Source organism: Arabidopsis lyrata (assembly GCF_000004255.2).
Source record: "Arabidopsis lyrata subsp. lyrata unplaced genomic scaffold ARALYscaffold_6, whole genome shotgun sequence".
Lineage (NCBI taxonomy): Eukaryota > Viridiplantae > Streptophyta > Magnoliopsida > Brassicales > Brassicaceae > Arabidopsis > Arabidopsis lyrata.
This window is the reverse complement of record NW_003302550.1, coordinates 4872675-4892778: the sequence shown is the minus strand read 5'-3', so window position 1 is coordinate 4892778 and position 20104 is coordinate 4872675. Positions and strand designations below refer to the sequence as shown.

Below are 20104 nucleotides of genomic sequence, written 5' to 3'. Positions count from 1 at the left end.
GCTTCTAAAAGTTCTAAACACCGAAACAATCGCTCTCTCTACAAACCTCTAGAAATATCCAAACTTCGCTCCTATATAAATCTCACAGTTTCTCACATCAAAATCAATCAAACCAAAAGAAAAGCAAAGAATCAAGAAAGCTAACACAACAACTAAAGATGGATTTTGGAAGGTTTCCAATATTCTCAATCCTCGAAGACATGCTCGAAGTCCCTGAAGAACAAACCGAGAAGACCCGTAACAACCCTTCAAGAGCTTACATGCGAGACGCTAAGGCAATGGCTGCTACACCAGCTGACGTCATTGAGCACCCTGACGCGTATGTCTTCGTCGTGGACATGCCTGGAATCAAAGGAGATGAGATTCAGGTTCAGATTGAGAGCGAGAACGTTCTTGTGGTGAGTGGAAAAAGACAGAGAGAGAGCAAAGAGAACGAAGGTGTGAAGTTTGTGAGGATGGAGAGGAGGATGGGGAAGTTTATGAGGAAGTTTCAGTTGCCTGAGAATGCGGACTTGGACAAGATCTCTGCTGCTTGTCATGACGGTGTGTTGAAAGTGACTGTTCAGAAACTTCCTCCTCCTGAGCCTAAGAAACCAAAGACTATACAAGTTCAAGTCGCTTGAGTTTGTTTGTGATCGTGTCATGTGTTTTAGTTTCCGTTTTTTAATGAATGTAAGATGAAATAAGAGTTTTTTTTTATTTTGATAAAATAGAAGTTTTTTTCTCTGTTCATCTTTGTCTTTCTTCGATCTTCAAATCAATGAAGTTTTCGTAAGAATCTCTGATTTTAAAATTCCCGAACCACCTATTCTTATGAGGCACACATAGAAACATAAACCAAAAGCAGACCGATTGGTCATTCCTCTGTTTTTGCAGATTCATCATTTCCCCAGTATATCTTTGTTGCTATTTAGCACATTCGCCATTACCCTTATCCGTGAAGTAAATTATGAATATGTTCATTGGAATAGTGTAATTATATTAGATCTGCAAGAACTCTTAACTACATATTCAATTTTATCCTGGTAAGTGTTCAGATAAAGGAAACAATTGTTCTATTTTGTTCTTTATATGTTTTCAAAATCGAAACAACTCTTTGTATAGTACAATATGAAATCAGTCTCAATTCTATAGATGCACACTATTGTTTCGATGAAATTTGAATTTACGAATGCAAATAACATCAACCGAATTTTGGAGACGATTTAGTTTTGTGCAGATTTCTAACCTTCTTAAATAGCTTATGTTCAATTACCATTATTCTCGATTTTGTGGTATACAGTGAGTCAGTGCTACCACATGTTTTTCTTTGTTTACCAAAATATTAATGTATCATTAGTTCTTAATTTTGTCTGATCAAAAACCAGGTTCTAATTTAGTCTTGTTTCCATCATCAAGACTTTGAACTTATGATCTTGAGATACATGTTATACTCATCTATATATACATTTTTGAATGACTTTTAGCAAATAAATCCTGGAGTTGGACCTTATTTACGGATGAATGCCATTGGCATTAATTATTTAAATTTGAAAAATATTACTTAAAGATATTACCAATACGATTTCGAGAATCATAAATTCATATCTTCCTTAATTTTCTGAGTCATTAATGTGATAATCTTTAGGAAATATTTCTCTGTAAAAAAAAAAATCCACATTAATGAAGGCATTAAAATCGACACTAACAATTAAATTATTTAGATTTTCAATTATTTTAAGATTCTTATATCTTATTTGATATTTTTTTTTTAATATCTCATTTTTTAATTACTGCGTTTAGAATTTATTGGTTGTTACCTATTTTTTGGTGAAATTTATTGGTTGTTACTTAATAAGTAATTATGGTGCGTTTATTTTAGTTAATATCTAATTTAAAGGATTTGTTTTCTTTTATTATTAATAAATGAATAACATGTATAGAAATAAAAGATTTTTTTTGCGACTCCATAATAAAAATATTAAACTCTTATTTTCTACATTTCTTACACATAATATCCTCTTATACAATAACAAAAAATATATATTACATATTTTTAAAAATATTTATAATATTTAAATTATATAAAAAATTTGTAATATTAATATTATTTCAACTCTATACAAATTTAATATATATGTATATATATCTTATGGGAACCATTTAAAAGAAATTTTTAAATTGACTTGAATTATATAGCTTTTAAATAAAAGTATTATTAAAAAGAAAAATAACTAAATAATGTTTAATTTCACGGGACGGGTAATATGATGGGACGGGTTTGGGTTGATATTTATAAAAGATCGTATACCACGGGTGAAATCCTAAAATTAACAATCAAAATAATCTATCAAACAAATTACATTTTGATTTTTTTAAGAAAATATAGCCCCGCGGTGTACCGCGGGTTAAAATCTAGTATTCTTTAAAATCAGCAAATATGGTTCGGATAATCGCAAAATCTGTTCTTTACCTATTATTCTTTTCTTATATACCTCGTTTTAAAATTTTAAATGTTTTGCTATGAAATTATTGATCAAGAAAAAGAAAAATTATAATTCAAATTCTTCTTATGATCATGAACTTTATTTTTGTAATTCAAATTCTTCCTAATAAATATATAGAAGATGTTACAACAACAAAAATCACTCAACTTTATTTTGAGTTACTTACAAAAACAGCAAAAATTTCGGAAAACTGAAAAGGAATGGGCCTTGGTACTCCTAATTAAAAGCCCATATAGCTATAATAAAATCAGTAAAGTTATGAGACGGCCCACGTTTATCAAAAGCGAATTATAAATAAAGTTCACAAAAACCAGAACGATCAAGACGTTTCTGGAACAATACGAAAGAACTTCTAAAGACAGAAACAATCGCTCTCTCTGCATTCCTCTAGAAATATCCAACACACTCCTATTTAAATCCCACACTCTCACTCCGAAATCAATCAAAGAAAACAAAAAGCCAAGGATCGAGAGAATCAAGAAAGCTAAAACAACAACTTAACAATGGATTTGGGAAGGTTTCCAATAATCTCAATCCTCGAAGACATGCTCGAAGTCCCTGAAGATCACAACGAGAAGACCAGAAACAACCCTTCAAGAGTTTACATGCGAGACGCAAAGGCAATGGCTGCTACACCAGCTGACGTCATCGAGCACCCGAACGCATACGCTTTCGTTGTGGACATGCCTGGAATCAAAGGAGATGAGATCAAGGTTCAGGTCGAGAACGACAATGTGCTTGTGGTGAGTGGAGAGAGGCAGAGAGAGAACAAAGAGAACGAAGGTGTGAAGTATGTGAGGATGGAGAGAAGAATGGGTAAGTTTATGAGGAAGTTTCAGTTGCCTGAGAATGCAGATTTGGACAAGATCTCTGCTGTTTGTCACGATGGTGTTTTAAAGGTTACTGTTCAGAAACTTCCTCCTCCTGAGCCAAAGAAACCAAAGACAATTCAAGTTCAAGTTGCTTGAGTTTGTTTGTGATCGTGTTTTGGTTATTATCTGTTTTTTAATTTCTGGGTTTGATGAATGTAATCGGAATGTGTGAGAGAGATGGGTGTTCTGTTCTAATTATGATGAAATAAAAGTTTGTTCTGTATGTTGGATCTTCAAATTAATGAAGTTGTTATAAGAACCTTCCATAGAAAAGTTCTGGAGACGTCTATTGACCTAGATGCGAAAATAGAAAACTTACTACTACTATATTTTACTAATCACTCACATAATCAGAAGCAAATGAAATGACTAATGATTGACTACATCGTCATCTTGGGCTACATTGTATACTAGTGACGGTTCACTTTGAAACTGTCTAATTGAATTTGACTAAAAGGATATAGTTTTATAACCAAGTGACAGATTGAGAAAAGACCAATTGGTCAGTCCTCTGTTTTGCATAACTTGTTACTGTTATTGTTCATCTTTTTTGGTGATAATTTTCTTCTGCTGATTCCAGCACATCTGGTTAGCCTTTAGCCATCTAATCCAAATTTGCTCACCATTATCTATACAGTAAACAAAAATACATTTGGAGTTAGGCCCTTACAGTAATTTATGAATCTCTGTTCAGTGAAATAGTTTAATATCTCCAAGAACACTAAACATGTGTATTCAGTTTTATGTTTCTAATTGTTTTGATAAGGAAATGAGTGATTTATTTTGCTGTTATTATGATTTTAAGTTCCAAACAATTCCTGTATTTTTTGTTAAAAAAGCTGTCTTGGACACAATGTAAATAAATCTTCAGCTACTACATTTGTAATAAGATTAAATCTGACATCTTAGTCTTATCGATGAACATTATTGTTTAGATGAAACTTGCATCTGAGAATGTTTTTATCATGTTTAAATGAAATTTGCATCTTAGTTTCATCAGATTTCTCATATACCTCGTTCTAAATGTTTATATCATGTTTTGCTATGAATTTTATTGATTAATCATTTATCAAAAGCAAGAAAGGTCTTCGAGGAATCAGTCTTTGTGCCCTATGTACTCTGTGTGTCGCCTACTTTATGGATAATTTTTTTTTTTCAAAAACGTTCAAACTTGTTAACCAGTTGTTGTTTTTTTTGCTAGAATATTGGTGTGACTCTTTCAAGATGACTGTACCAGCTGTGCTGCTTCTCGTGAATTTTCTGATGGCCTGAAAGCTCTTCTCTTTGTTTTCACATAAAAACTACTTTTATCCAAAGTACTCCAATAATCGAATGTAGTGATATATTTTCTACTAATTTTTATCACTAAACTAAATACTTGCAAAGTTTTATTTCAACTGCACTGGATTCAATTCTACTATAATTTTTATATCACTTAATTGATTAGATATGATGGTTCAATGCGTGAATAAAGATTGATCATCTCTATAAAGAGATTATTATGTTGTATATCAGTATGATACAAACTTGGCCTTCTCATTTGAAAAGTTTTCCAATAAACTTGAGAGGCCTTTAAAAAAAGCAACATAGACCATTTTTTTCTTTAACCAAACTATTCTCTATTCACCCTATAAATAGTTTTTGTATTGCATGTTTGGTTATGTTGAAGAGGATTAATGTGAATTCACACTATTCTAGTTGTAAATTAAGATTAGTTTTTATTTAGACCTTTGATTTTCTGATTAAACAAGAAAACAACATGAATCTAGGCGAGGATGAAAGAGGCCACTAATGTAAGTTATAAAAATATTACTAGATCCCCTAAATGCCTTCTTCATTTGGCAACTCAAGTAAACACAAAAAGGAAAAAGAAAAAAGAAACAAAGCATGGGACCAAAAGTCACCATCGGCCACCTAACGTTCCACACCGCCAAATACATTAGACTAAACAATGTCCGATACTTCCTTGACGTGTTCACACTTCTTTCTTTCAGTTTCTAGGTACAATCATTTGAGATCTTATTTTATAATAATATTATTGGGTTCGTATATAAGATATGTGTGTGAACACCCACTCTCCACAAGTGTATAACAAACAACGTTTACAACAATATGTTGACAATGATAAAAATAAAATAAAATAAAAGAGTGGTGGAAATGGAACTCATATTTTCCCAAACCGGTTAACTAAGAAAGAGAATCATACGTACGTGTATCGTTCTAGGTCTTGTTCATCTCTCAATATCAAGTATCAAAATGGGATTTTGCCAACAAAAGTATCACAAACTATTTGCATTTTAACATAACTTCTCCAATATTACTATCTACATATCTTTGAAAATATTCACCTGAACTTAGGAATAATTGGTCTTGAGTTTCGCCTCGAAATCTTCCGATTATTATTGAAATTTTACCACTTCACTTCATTCGCATGTTATGTGTATTCCATCGATAAATAGTTCAAATCTATAACCCACTATTTAATTAGTCGAGTTCATTTTTCTTATATCTAATTTTGTTGTTGTTATTCTAATCTCCACCTTAAACATTTTGCTCGCTATCATTTGGATTTTGTGAAAAATGAGAAAGTTAAGAGTGCGTCCAAAACATTCTCAGCAACTTAGCATTCGAATCAAATTAACCATTCTGAGATATATGAAGAAATGTTTCTAAGAAAACTACAACATACTAAAATTGATAAGTTTGTACTTCTAAATAGACATGCTTAAAATAGTGACAAGGAAACAGTAAATGTCAGCCAATAAATTGCTTTGAATAAAAGCAGCAAGCAAATTAAGAATTTGGTTTGCTCACGATCACGATTCTAAGAATCAGATTCGAAATTAGTTAGTATTCAGTATTCACCTGTTTAACTTTTCAGATTCCAATTTATTCAGTTAGAGAGTAGTATGATAATGATCCAAAGAAATTATTCGATATTTAGCCTAATATTTTCCGACATAGTTTAATTTCAAAAAAAAGTTATCACATACGAATCTATTACAAGGATCAAACAGGTTCTGCTTTTTCTGTACTGCTGTCCAAATTTTTGTCCAAAAAATACTAAAGAATGTAACCAGAATAAAAACGAGTAATAAATAACAAGAAACAAGAAAAAAGAGTATATAGCTCTCTACTAAAGTCAACTTGCGTGTTCACACTCGTCCCACAAGTTTCGTCTTCTCATCCCCAAAAATCTCTTCAGATTTCTTATTTATGAACCCTCAAAAAAATTAACCTTCTCCTCCACTCCAAATTCAATAGACAAAACGTGAAACAACTCAACTTCGATGAAAGCCGCCGTTTTTGGGAACGAAGACGGAGACGAGGAAGAAGAAGAAGAAGTCTGTAATGTTTTCGACGGCGGCGAGGTAGAGTCTAAGAGAAACAACGAAACCAAAAACCTCAAGGGATTTTTCACTTCTTTGCTTTTGATGGAGGAGCACGAGAAGCAAGACCAGGAAGCTCGTAACGCTGCTTCTCGCCGTGAAATGTCTGATTTTCAATCTAATTACCGGAAAAGAGCGAGAACTATGTCCGATTACTACTCCGATCTCAGCGATTACTACGCTGATGCTGAGGAAAGTGGAGATATCAATCTGAAGAAGTCACGCGTCTCACGCGCCGTCGCTTCCGTTGCTGTTGCTGCTTCGGAGATTGAGGCGGAGAGCAGTGAGATAACCGGATCCGGTTCGGTTCGCGGTACGGGTACCGGTTCGGGTCAGCAAAGGCGGTTATGGGTTAAAGATCGGAGCAGAGCTTGGTGGGAAGAGTGTAGCCGATTGGATTATCCAGAAGAAGATTTCAAAAAAGCGTTTAGAATGTCGAAATCGACGTTTGAGTTAATCTGCGATGAGCTTAATTCAGCGGTTGCGAAAGAAGACACCGCGTTGAGAAACGCGATTCCAGTGCGGCAGCGAGTCGCGGTTTGTATATGGAGATTAGCCACTGGTGAGCCACTTCGTCTTGTCTCCAAGAAATTTGGTTTAGGAATCTCAACTTGCCACAAGCTTGTTCTTGAGGTATGTAAAGCCATTAAAGATGTTTTAATGCCTAAGTACCTTCAATGGCCAGATGATGAATCTCTTAGGAACATTAGAGAACGATTCGAATCGATTTCGGGTATTCCAAACGTTGTTGGCTCTATGTATACTACTCACATTCCGATTATAGCTCCTAAGATTAGTGTAGCTGCTTATTTCAATAAGAGGCATACTGAGAGGAACCAGAAGACTTCGTATTCCATTACAATTCAAGCCGTTGTGAATCCGAAAGGGGTTTTTACTGACTTGTGCATTGGATGGCCCGGGTCAATGCCGGATGATCAGGTGTTAGAGAAGTCATTGTTGTACCAGAGAGCTAACAATGGAGGTTTGTTGAAGGGGATGTGGGTCGCTGGTGGACCCGGTCACCCGCTATTGGACTGGGTTTTGGTTCCATATACGCAACAGAACTTGACATGGACGCAGCACGCGTTCAATGAGAAGATGAGTGAAGTGCAGAGAGTGGCTAAGGATGCGTTTGGGAGGTTGAAAGGGCGGTGGGCTTGCCTGCAGAAACGGACTGAAGTGAAGCTGCAGGATTTGCCTACGGTTTTGGGTGCTTGTTGTGTTCTTCACAACATATGTGAGATGAGAGAGGAGAAGATGGATCCAGAGCTGATGGTTGAAGTGATTGATGATGAGGTTTTGCCTGAAAACGCTTTGAGATCGGTTAATGCGATGAAGGCAAGAGATACTATCTCACATAATCTATTACATCACGGCCTGGCGGGTACTTCTTTCCTATAGAGGATAATGGAAATGTTCTTTTAGTTTCTTTCTATATGATAAAAACTAAACTTACTTTGATTCTTTGGTTTATGCATAATGTATGATTGTACCTTTAGACCACAGATGTTATATGAGGCAATAGAAGAAACTTAAATTATATATACATACTACACATTTATCTCCAGTCTCTTTTGATGAGTATATAATAGCTCAATGAGAGTTTCATTCTCTGGTGTGGAATGTGAGATGAGGCAGCCAACAAAAAGGTTGGTTTTTACACTTTTGTGCTATGTTGTTGCTTAGAAAAATAACATGTTTGGATGCTAATTCAGTAGAAAACGACACACATGTCGTCTTATTCCTAGTCTTTATGGTACCGTCACTGGTTTGTCTAGTGGCTCTTTAGAGCATCTCCAATGGGGGAGTTCTCTCCATGAGCTCTCTCAAATTTTTTATTATAAATTTTGAGAAAGTGTTAGATGAGAACCTTTGATTTTTTTTTTGATTTTTTTGTGTCCAATGGTAGGTTCTCTAGTGGGATTTTTAAGAAAAAAAAAGATTATTGCAATCAAAACACACTCACACACTACATCAAGTAGTCGGATCAAAACCAGGAGGAAGGTTTCCACTTGGTAAAGGCTCCATCTGCAACAAATACAAACATTAAGAGATGATTGCAGAACAAGTAGCAAAAACCACTCCTATTCTACACGAAAATCTACCATTACCATCAAAATCAAACACAAATCAGCAGAGAAAACCGAATTACTAACAAGAAACACAAGCCCACAATCAAAAGCTCAAAACTTTACATAATAATTAGCCAAAAGCTCAAAATCTACCTCTACCACAACTATGGTTGATCAAATTGTGATGTGTCATGTGATCAGTTAAGGTCTATAACTTTACACTAGCTTTAACATGAATACAAAACAGTCACTACTAAATGTCTATAACTTGGTGTCGGTATACTAATACAGCGACAAAGATTGAGAAGTAAAATTCAAGCCAAAATTGCAAATCTTCATCTATCACCCTCTTCCTTAAACTTGTCTCTCATCATCTATCACCACCTTTCTCAATTTCTTTGTTGTACCTCGCAGAAGAAAACCAAAACATATTGATACACTAAAGCCTAGAGAACTGCTATTGATTCCCATTCTAATTAGAACATCTATCACCAACATTCAAAGTGTTAACTAACTCTGAGATAACTTCAACCAATTTCGGATGTTCTATATTGCCACTTTAGTTTCTCTTAATCTACTTGTTAACTCATTGTCCACAGATAAAATCGACTAAAGATCATCATCCCATAGCCTTGACGAACTCGTGCGGTCTAGACATCCTTAACCGTTCTTCCCGTCGCCATTGTTGTCTCCTTAAACGAATTAAGTCACGAAACACATGGGAAAGGGGCTAGATTCATACCTGGAACAAGAAATTGGACCATCCTTCAACGAATCCTTCTTCTCCATTGCCAATCTTCGATTTGTTTTCACTCCATTCGCCGATGGTCTTTACCGTGAATCCAGCTGATGATTCCGGCGGCAGGTAAAAGAAACAAACCACGATTCCGGCGTCGAATCATCGGAATCGCGATGATTTTGAGGTGTTCATCAGTTTTTCGCAATCGCCAAATCGAGAGACAAAGTGTTTTTTTTTGTCGCGACACAAACTAAAAAAATGAGTGTTTTTTTTTCTTTTGTTATAACTCTCCCTCCAATAGAACACTGACACGTGTCCGATTCTCTCAAATTCTCAAACTTCTCTCAAGAGAATCGATTCTCTCATCTTAATTCAGTTCTGAATTATTTTTTTCCCAAAATCAGATGAGAACTCATCTAAATTTAGAAGAGAACCTCCCATTGGAGGTGCTCTTACTCAGCGTGCGAGTCACCCTATAAGAGCCACTTCTTTTCTTTTCGGACCCACCCATCAGATGCAAACCGACATGCGAGATAGTGTAATGATAATATCTTAGAACCAAATTATATAAATGGGAAAAACCCGAAAAAACCGCCATCTATTTTTTTTTGCCGTTTAATACGCGTGTTATTAAAGTTGGAATAAAAATACCTCATTTAGTTTCAGTTGCCTTTTAAAACCTTCATTTTAAAAAAATTGGTAAAATCGTACCTTCGAATTAACGACCGTTAATTTTGCTAACGGAAGCACTAACTGCGGTTAAAACTTAACCCATGGTGTTTCAGAGTATCTATATACAATCTCTTTTCATAACTTTATGAATAGATTGACTTAGTCAGGTGGTTAAATGCTTGTACACTGTCCAATTAAACATGGGTTCGAATACCTCTTCCTTCTTTTGACGTTTTTTTTTTTCTCCTTCTTCTGTATCTTCCTCTTCTCTTTCTTTAATTTTTTTTTCTCCTTCTTCTGTGTCTTCCTCATCTTCTTCTACAACAAAATCTCCCACCCATCGAAATCTGCAGAGCCTTCTTCATCTTCTTCTACAACAATCGATCAATACATGGATTCGGTTTGATCTGCGTAAAGAGAAGCTGTGCGCCACCATTCACTGACGGAGGGAGAAGTTGTTTCGCGTCGGAGATTGAATTGAGAAAATCTTGGATTAGGATCTTCCAATCTTCACAATTGAGAAATCAGTAGATCTAGGCTGCACAACCTTCGCATCTCAGTGAGCAAAAAAGTTGAAAAAAAAAAAATTAAAGAAAAAATTAAAAAAACGTATAAAAACAAAAGGGGGACTCAAACCCGGGTTCAATTAGACAGCTTTCCCGCACTAAACCACCTGACTAGATCAATCAATTCGTAAAGTTGTCAAAAGAGATTGTATATATACTCTTAAATATCATGGGTTAAGTTTTAACCGCAGTTAGTGCTTCCGTTAGCAAAGTTAACGGTCGTTAACTCGGAGGTACGATTTTACCAATTTTTTTAAAATGAAGGTTTTAAAAGGCAACCGAAACTAAATGAGATATTTTTATTCCAACTTTAATAACACGCGTATTAAACGGCCAAAAAAAAAATAGATGGCGGTTTTTTCGGGGTTTTTCTCTTATATAAATGGTTTTTAACTTCCTATTTTAAATTTGGGTTATGTCTTTTGGTGATTTATCCGTTTAGTGTGACCTAATTTTTGGGAAAAGCATACACATGTTATCTCAAATTACTTGTATCAAATCAATCCAAACCTGAAATCTAGAAGATAATCCGTATATAAAATAAAGGGTAAAAAAAGATTTGCATGTAATATATTCTAGAAAAAACCATCGCTTGTTAAAAAGAAAACCCACAAAAAAAAAAAAAAAAAAAGATGAAGAAATAGAGAATCTCCTTAAAAAAAGCAATTTAAAAAACAATGGTTGATATAAATCTCGACTCCCGCTTTTTTCTCTGACTTTGCTCAAAGGGAAAAAAAAAGTTAGTTAATCGTGTTCGGGAGCGACAACAAAACATTGAAACAGGAAGAAGAGAGGAGAGAAAAAGTTAAGACCAGAAGAAGAAACCTTTCACAATAATCTTCTTCTATCTTCTTCTTCTTCTTCTTCTTCTTCTTCTTCTTCTCTCCTCTCTTCTTGTTCCCAGACACAACTAAAGGTGTCTGGTAACACCTGATATTAATTTCAATATAAATCGATAATGGCTCGTCCTCACCCATCGGACGATGGCCACACGCTAGTGAACTCGACGGTGGTCGCCATTGACAAAGACAAGAACAGTCACTACGCTGTTCGTTGGGCCGTCGATCATCTCTTCAATATGGTCAATAATGCCAAGATGATTCTTGTCCATGTTCGTCTAAAAAATTCTAATCGTAGGTATCTTCTCCTCATCTTTTTTTTTTCTCTAATCATACACAAATCGCATCTTCTAAATTGGATGAATTAAGAAATGTTGTTGCAGATGGAGGAAACATTGATGATAATGAATTAAACCAGCTTTTTGTTCCATACAGAGGTTATTGTGCACGGAAAGGGGTATACTTTCTCATTCAAGCATTTCCTCGAAACTTGATATGCTACAAAAGCCTTAGTAATTGTTTCTTTTGTCTTGCCATTGTTTAGATTTCAATGATTGAGGTTATTCTAGACGATACCGACGTTGCGAAAGCAGTTTTGGATTACGTGAACAATAACCTTGTGACCAACCTTGTGTTGGGATCATCCTCAAAGAGTCCATTTGCAAGATCTCTCAAATTCACTAAGTCACATGACGTTGCATCTTCCGTTCTCAAATCAACGCCTGAGTTTTGTTCCATTTATGTCATTTCTAAAGGCAAAGTTCACTCTTCAAGAACAGCTCAAAGACCTATCACCAATACGCTTGTCCCTCCTCGTGCACCTTCTTCTACGTTTCATCTACCTGACCCTGACCATGTTCATTCACCTAGGTATTTATTAGCCAAACTCTTGAGAATATTCTTGCTATGGTTTGTTGTATATATAACAAGTCTTGAGAATTTGTTCTTGATGACATTGTAGGGGTCAGCGTAATGCGAGAAACACAGTTCCAGAGAGGTATTCCCATGATAATAAGGGCTTCAAACCAGTGAGAGAGATGCACAAAATCCCTACAAATGGATCATTGGACTTCAATTATGAGTTTAGGCAGGCAAAGGGTCAAAGGAACTCCACCGGAAGAAGTTCATTTTCTGATGATGCTGATGTTGGGTCTATGATGATGATGGGTTCTATTGACCTAAGTGCTGAGAATTTTGATATGGTTGGTGCATCCGGTTCTTCTGATGAGTCAGTTTCGCAATCAACGGTATGTAGACAAGTAGAGCAATACATTTTATGATAATATCGAGTTTGACAAGATAAGTATGCACTAAATGGTTGGATACTTATTTGCAGAGGGATATTGAAGCTGAAATGAAAAGGCTAAAGATTGAACTCAAGCAGACTATGGACATGTATAGCTCAGCCTGCAAAGAAGCTCTTAATGCGAAAAAGAAAGTAAGAACTCTTAGGTGTACAAGAACTAGTTGATGAGGATGTCTTCTCCTTGCTCCATCTAATACTTTATGGCTCTCATGTATTTTGAAGGCAAATGAGCTTAATCAGTGGAAATTGGAAGAAGCTCGAAGATTTGAGGAAGCTAGGAATGCTGAAGAGGCAGCTTTAGCTGTTGCGGAAATGGAGAAGGCCAAGTGCAGAGCTGCGCTGGAAGCAGCTGAGAAAGCGCAGAGAATGGCAGAGTTGGAAGGACAAAGAAGGAAGCAAGCAGAGATGAAAGCAAGAAGAGAATCGCAGGAGAAAGACCGTGCTCTTAGTGCTTTGGTACAGAACGATGTCCGTTACAGAAGATACTCTATTGACGAGATTGAAGTGGCTACTGAAAGGTTTGCAAACAACAGAAAAATAGGGGAAGGCGGATATGGACCAGTGTATCATGGCACACTTGATCACACTCCTGTTGCCATTAAAGTCTTGAGACCTGATGCTGCTCAAGGAAAGAAACAATTTCAACAAGAAGTCGAGGTTCTAAGTAGCATAAGACATCCTCACATGGTTCTTCTTCTTGGTGCGTGTCCAGAATATGGGTGTTTGGTGTATGAGTTCATGGACAATGGGAGCTTAGAGGATCGACTCTTTCGTAGAGGAAACTCGCCTCCTCTCTCATGGAGGAAAAGGTTTCAAATAGCTGCAGAGATCGCTACCGCACTCTCCTTCCTTCACCAAGCAAAGCCAGAGCCTCTGGTTCATCGTGACCTAAAACCTGCCAATATACTTCTAGATAAAAACTACGTGAGCAAGATCAGTGACGTTGGATTAGCTCGGTTAGTACCTGCGTCAGTGGCTAACACAGTGACACAATACCACATGACATCTGCAGCAGGAACGTTCTGTTACATAGACCCCGAGTACCAGCAAACGGGCAAGTTAACCACGAAATCAGACATATTCTCATTAGGGATAATGCTGCTTCAGATCATCACTGCAAAGAGTCCAATGGGTTTGGCTCATCATGTGTCGAGGGCAATCGATAAAGGAACTTTCAAGGATATGCTTGACCCGGTCGTGCCAGATTGGCCTGTCGAAGAAGCTTTAAATTTTGCTAAGTTGTGTCTAAAATGTGCAGAGCTAAGGAAGAGAGATAGACCAGATCTTGGAAAAGAAATTGTTCCAGAGCTTCTCCGATTAAGAAGCTTGGGGAAGGACAATGAACCAGGTATCTTACTATACATATAAAACCCTAAACAAAGTCTTGAGATTTAACTCAATTACTTACACTTTCAATACGCTGTTTTGTTCATTAGGATGCCATAAATAACAATCGGGTCTGAAGATCATATACTTGTTAAATCTTTCAAGACTTTTGTGAGGAACTGAATAGAGAGATTGCTTGCTTCTCAAGAAAGAAAGTAAGAAAGTGGTAAGTGAAGTGCCATGAAGAGATTACTAACTAAAATCTAATCCTTGTTTATATTATATCTCTGTAACATATTACTTCCACCTAGCTTTCCGATGAAAAGTAATGAACAAAATGCAATGGCTTATTGTTAATGTTCTCGTAGCATACGCTAACGAAGCTATTGACTCATTCAAACATTGTCATTATGTTCCTTTGTAAGTTTTATTATTAATTTTTGAGAGAATGTGATATTGATATAGATTTTTGTGCGGACGTGGGTGTTTTTTTTTTTTTTCAATCTCAAAAGAGTTCAACTTAATTTGGGCTTTAACATATAAAATCACCCGGTTACAACTAAGAGTACTACTTGGTTATTAAAGAACAGATAAATTATAAAACAGAAACAAAAATCTAAGAAAAGATTAAAAGATGAACGAATCAATACAATGGCGACCTTTATAAAACAGGATTGATACAAAGCCACCTTTGAAAGCAAAGTATAAAAAGAACAATGACACCAAAAATTTGGAGAGTGTGACACTTTTTGGTTCTAGAGAATCAGTTGTATTGCTTCATAAAATGAATTATTTTTGAGTATGAGTTGAGAAAGGAATATCATAAGTCATTTATCAAAATGTTGAAAAAGCTATGTTTGCATCTTTACCCTAAGATAAATAAAAACATCTAAAGCTTAACATTGTCTTTTTGATATTCGCAATTCTAAAATTAACTTTCCAGCAAAACACAATCCATCAAGAAAGCATCTTTGTATCAAGCCATCAAGATATTTTATAAATGTCCAACCAACTAACTAAAGCAATGAACATTCCACTCCAAACACCAATAGTTAGATCATCATCATGGGCCTCATCGTCATCATCATTGCATTGGTCATGGTCATAGTAGTTGCATCATCACCGTCCGATCAAACAGATGTCCTCACTCCACTTTGCATCAGCGAATGTTCCACGTGTCCCACCATTTGCTCTCCTCCGCCTTCTAATAAACCCTCTCCCTCCACACCACCACCTCAGTCTCCCTCATTGCCGTTATCCTCTTCGCCACCGCCTCCACCGCCACACAAACACTCTCCACCACCGCTTTCACAGTCAGGTTCACCACCGCCATTAATTACCGTCATCCATCCACCACCACCACGGTTTTACTATTTTGAGTCCACACCACCTCCTCCACCACTATCTCCCGATGGAAAAGGTTCACCTCCACCATCACCACCATCGCCACCACCATCGCCAAAGGGACAGTCACAAGGGCAGCAGCAGCCTCCTTACCCATTTCCTTATTTCTACTTCTACACGGCATCAAATTCAATTCCTCTCCTTTCTTCTTCTTTTTTGATTGCTCTTGTTGTATCTACTCTATCTATTTTTCTTAACGGTTCGTTAGTGTAAAAGACTCCTCTATTATTATATAATACGACTAATATATACTGTAGTGTATTTTTTTTTGTGTAATAGTATAAGATTACTTTTTCATCAATGCACATCGAACGTCAAAGTATTCAGGCATGTGAAAACGAGTTAAGCTAGCTGATTTTGTCCAAGTTAACCATAACCAAAACCTACCCTTACTCTAATCTTTTTTTTTTTGGGCAAACCCTTAATTAAGCTAATGCAATTTATATGTAAGACAAGTAAAAACAATGTAAAAAAAAAAAAGTGAAATGCATGACAATAATCATTTTTCCGGGTACGTTGGTTTATTTTCCTAACCGAACCGAAGTCTTATAGAGCCGAATTTCGGTTAAAATCAACTTGGTTTACTCCTTAATTCGAAGAGAAAATAAAATCGGAAGAGAAATTTCAGATCCAAAGACATGAAAACAAATCACAGAAACAACATTTGATGTTAATTATTTGAAAAAAATCGTGAGTTTCTGGATCTGTTGTTGTATACTTCCATTGAGGAGATTTTGATAGCATCGGCTACAAGAGTAAGATCCGGGAATGGCAACGGAGGTTGGGGAGATGTCTCCGCCGGAGGCGACGGCGAGTCTTCTCTCTCTCGCTTCCGCCACTCAGCAACCGTACGTCTCCGAGCTCCTCTCTTTCACTCTCGATCGTCTCCACAAGGTTTCTCTCTCTCTCTCTATCTCTTTCTCTTGACATCTCTGCGCGCATGGGTTATTGTGAATCTTATATCGGTTACTGAATTTGAAGGAACCGGAGCTGCTTCGAGTGGATGCGGAGAGGATTCAGAGGCAAATGCAAGAGGTGGCTGTTGGAAATTACCGCGCGTTTATCACCGCTGCTGATGCTTTGCTTGCGATCCGTCAGGAAGTTTCTTCCATTGATAAGCATCTCGAGTCTCTGGTAAAAATTATACTCTGGTTTCCTTCCATTTGTCAATTCAGTTCTACTTCTGAACCCTGGCCGATAAAAGTTACGATTAGTCACAGTGCAAGTATCATTGCTAAGATCTGAAACTAGTTAAGGTTGGAAGAGTACGCGGCATCGTGTTTGGAGCATTTAATAGTTTTAGAGTTAGGAAATTAGAAAGTCTAGTCTAGTTGCAGAACCATGTTGTTTCAGGTCTTGCAGTTTTGTAGACTCAGTGTATGCAAAACTTGGGTGATTGATCTTGATGTGTTGTAGTCTAGGAGATACCTAACGTCTTGAGGATAGGTGAATGAATCATTGAATTAGGAATGTAGCTTGAGCTTCCTTGTTTTCAGTAAACAAGATTGGTTATTGCACATCTATATAAAGCATCCTCTGACTTTAGCAGTTGCATCTTTGGAGATGTTTTTTTTTCTTTCAAATTTTGATGTCGGAGTTCTGTTCTTTTCACCTTTTGTAGATTGGCGAAGTCCCAAAATTAACGTCCGGTTGCACAGAATTTATCGATTCTGCTGAGAATATTCTGGAGAAGAGGAAGATGAACCAATCTTTGCTGGCAAATCACAGCACTCTTCTTGACTTGCTTGAGATTCCTCAGCTTATGGACACGTAAGCTATTTTATGCCTTGCATGAGAGAAAAGAAAAGTGGATCTTATTCCTGGCGTTAGCAAGCAACTTTTAGATGTGTACAGTTCTTTTTAAAATGATTTGTATCTTCTTCAGATGCGTGAGGAATGGAAATTTTGATGAGGCTCTTGACCTGGAAGCATTTGTATCGAAACTTGCTACCATGCATCCCAAGTGAGTTGTTTTTGTTATCTTTCTCACGATACTTTTCCTTTGACTACTTAAGGCCTCAACCATCAAGCTTTAGCTCTAACAATTATATCTTCTCTGTATGTCAAGATTGCCAGTTATCCAAGCACTTGCAGCGGAGGTTAGACAAACAACTCAGTCACTTCTCTCACAGCTTCTCCAGAAACTACGCTCAAATATACAGGTTTCATGTGAATACAGTTTTTGTTTTTTGTATTCAGTAAACTATGGAATGGTTAAGCTTAGCAATCTAGAAGGCTCAGTATCTGGTTGATGCTCTATATTTCAGTTGCCAGAATGTCTCCGCATTATTGGATACTTACGCCGAATAGGTGTCTTTGGCGAGTATGAAATGCGATTACAGGTGAACTATTTTGACATATAACCATTTGAAGTTATCCTCCATTACATGTATTCCTTTTTCTATGGTCTCTGCCTTCACTTATGAATGGATCTTCTTGTCTGTGCAGTTCTTAAGATGCCGAGAGGCGTGGCTCACTGGAATTCTTGAGGATTTAGACCAGAAAAATGCCTATGAGTATTTAAAAGGGATGATAAACTGTCACAGAATGCACCTATTTGACGTGGTTAACCAATATCGAGCTATATTTGCTGATGATACATCGGGGAGCGAAGAAAATTATGATGGTGGACTTCTGTTTAGCTGGGCCATGCATCAAATAACATCACACCTGAAGACTCTGAAAATCATGCTTCCGAAGATTACTGAAGGAGGATCTCTATCAAATATTTTGGATCAGTGCATGGTTGAGTTCTTCTGCATCTCATGTATTCCCCTTTGAATTCACTGTTCAACTCTGATGATTGACATCTTACCTTCCTTCTCTTGTCCACTCAGTACTGTGCGATGGGGCTTGGTTGGGTTGGGCTAGATTTCCGGGGTTTGCTTCCTCCACTTTTTGAAGAGTAACAATTCTTTCAATCTAATTTTAATTGCTGTCATAATCTTTGCTAATTTCTGTACAAGTTCAACATCTAACTCGCATACTTTCTACAGGGCGGTTCTAAACTTATTCTCCAAGAACATGAGTACAGCAGTTGAGAATTTCCAGGTGAGTAAATACAAAATTTGAACGTTTGTTCTGGCATGGAGCTCAACTCAGACAATGTTTGGTTTCCATTTAACCACATGTCGCACTCTTGAATTGCTCTTTTGAATTCTTCATAATGTTTTACGTCCAGTTAGTTTTGGATTCACATCGATGGGTTCCATTACCATCTGTTGGCTTCCCTTCAAGTGGTATTAATGAAGATAGCAAGGATGATGTCACACCTCCATCATACTTGATGGAGCACCCGCCACTTGCAGTTTTCATAAACGGTGAGATAATTATTAAGTATCAATTTTTAATAGTATGGATGATATAACCAAAAAATGAGTGTCCTAACTCCTAACTATGTCAAATGTTGCAAAATGAAAATTGTATCTCTTATGGATGTTTTTTCACAGTCTGATTTGGATTGATAATCCCGGCCATTTCCACAGGTGTATCTGCTGCTTTGAACGAATTACGTCCTTGTGCCCCACTAAGTCTAAAGAATGTTGTTGCTCATGAACTGATCAAAGGACTCCAGGCCGTGTCTGACTCCTTACTAAGATACAATACAACTCGGATGCTTCGACTCAGTGAATCCAATCTCTTCCTCTCACTTTGCCGAGCTTTTGTCGAGGTCCAGTTTTGAATCTCATCTCATTCTCATCTCAGTTTTGTATCAACAAGCCACAGTTTCCAGATTGAACACCTCTATGTCCTGACTCATATTTCCCTTTTTTCTCTTTGGTTCCTTGTTCTTACAGGTGGTTTTTCCACATTGCGCCACATGCTTTGGCCGATGTTATCCAGGTGGTGCCACAATCGTTATGGATGCCAAGAGCCCATACGAAGGTCTGGGTCGCATCTTAGCTGCATCGTCCTCTCAAGAACCATCCAACAAATCTCCGAAAGTCATCAGCACCGACACAAAGGATGCATCAGAAAATGGTGTAGCCTCCCAACCTGAAGAAAAACAGGCTGAGAGTCCGAACGAGAAAGAAGATAACAGTCCTATTCCTTTGCAGACTCCTGAGACAACACCTGAATCTTAAGAGGTTTTTTCATGAGGTTTTTTTTTCCATAAATTTGGCTTCTGTTGTAAGAATGATATGCTAATACACATATATATAGAGAGAGACAACAAAAGCATTAAAAGTGAGTGAAGAGTATCAATGCATTTTGGTATAAATTTTATGGGATTAAGACTTTATCCATTTTTTTGCTACTGATGAAAATATGAAAGTCCGATTTGGAGCCATTCTAGCAAGAAATTTTCAATTGATTTGGTCACACAAGATCCTCATCTCACACAGTCGGCCAGTCCTATTCTTTTTGTCGTAATTGTTAACTCTTTATTGTGTGGATGAGTATACATTACGAATACATCTAAAACAAGCAAT

The 20104-nt window shown here is 36.7% G+C and overlaps 6 protein-coding genes and 1 long non-coding RNA gene across 9 annotated transcripts; 6 read left to right on the top strand and 1 right to left on the bottom strand.

Moving 5' to 3' along the window:
- The first annotated feature begins 93 nt into the window (after positions 1 to 93).
- On the top strand, positions 94 to 732 carry LOC9309614 (17.7 kDa class II heat shock protein). Its single transcript, XM_002873500.2, has one exon. It carries the CDS (start codon positions 159 to 161, stop codon positions 621 to 623), a length of 465 nt encoding a protein of 154 aa, XP_002873546.1. The 5' UTR covers positions 94 to 158; the 3' UTR covers positions 624 to 732.
- A 2032-nt stretch (positions 733 to 2764) lies between these two features.
- On the top strand, positions 2765 to 3617 carry LOC9309613 (17.6 kDa class II heat shock protein). The gene has a single exon (XM_021023719.1). The coding sequence runs from the start codon at positions 2990 to 2992 to the stop codon at positions 3452 to 3454; it is 465 nt and encodes a 154-aa protein (XP_020879378.1). The 5' UTR covers positions 2765 to 2989; the 3' UTR covers positions 3455 to 3617.
- A 2877-nt stretch (positions 3618 to 6494) lies between these two features.
- Positions 6495 to 8314, top strand: LOC110227478 (protein ALP1-like). Its single transcript, XM_021021707.1, has one exon. The coding sequence runs from the start codon at positions 6649 to 6651 to the stop codon at positions 8146 to 8148; it is 1500 nt and encodes a 499-aa protein (XP_020877366.1). The 5' UTR covers positions 6495 to 6648; the 3' UTR covers positions 8149 to 8314.
- A 321-nt stretch (positions 8315 to 8635) lies between these two features.
- LOC110227479 lies at positions 8636 to 9788 on the bottom strand. Its single transcript, XR_002331176.1, has 2 exons — positions 9562 to 9788; positions 8636 to 9215 (listed from the first exon to the last, which is right to left on the bottom strand). It is a non-coding gene; the product is annotated as an uncharacterized LOC110227479 (long non-coding RNA).
- A 1728-nt stretch (positions 9789 to 11516) lies between these two features.
- Positions 11517 to 14745, top strand: LOC9309612 (U-box domain-containing protein 52). Of its 3 annotated transcripts, none has more exons than XM_002873498.2 (7): positions 11517 to 11929; positions 12019 to 12092; positions 12180 to 12505; positions 12597 to 12882; positions 12972 to 13073; positions 13164 to 14289; positions 14378 to 14745. In XM_002873498.2, the coding sequence occupies exons 1-7, from the start codon at positions 11755 to 11757 to the stop codon at positions 14389 to 14391; spliced, it is 2103 nt and encodes a 700-aa protein (XP_002873544.1). In that variant the 5' UTR covers positions 11517 to 11754; the 3' UTR covers positions 14392 to 14745. The 3 variants fall into 3 exon arrangements, with proteins under 3 accessions (XP_002873544.1, XP_020877365.1, XP_020877364.1); XM_021021706.1 differs by having other exon boundaries at positions 11527 to 11929; positions 12005 to 12092; XM_021021705.1 differs by having other exon boundaries at positions 11842 to 11933.
- Positions 14746 to 15174: 429 nt separating this feature from the next.
- LOC9309611 (classical arabinogalactan protein 9) lies at positions 15175 to 16021 on the top strand. The gene has a single exon (XM_002873497.2). It carries the CDS (start codon positions 15333 to 15335, stop codon positions 15882 to 15884), a length of 552 nt encoding a protein of 183 aa, XP_002873543.1. The 5' UTR covers positions 15175 to 15332; the 3' UTR covers positions 15885 to 16021.
- A 259-nt stretch (positions 16022 to 16280) lies between these two features.
- On the top strand, positions 16281 to 19962 carry LOC9309610 (conserved oligomeric Golgi complex subunit 8). Its single transcript, XM_002873496.2, has 12 exons — positions 16281 to 16565; positions 16653 to 16805; positions 17293 to 17441; positions 17557 to 17634; positions 17740 to 17833; positions 17939 to 18013; positions 18120 to 18416; positions 18509 to 18576; positions 18668 to 18722; positions 18853 to 18991; positions 19157 to 19341; positions 19469 to 19962. The coding sequence occupies exons 1-12, from the start codon at positions 16440 to 16442 to the stop codon at positions 19754 to 19756; spliced, it is 1707 nt and encodes a 568-aa protein (XP_002873542.1). The 5' UTR covers positions 16281 to 16439; the 3' UTR covers positions 19757 to 19962.
- The last annotated feature ends 142 nt before the right edge of the window (positions 19963 to 20104 follow it).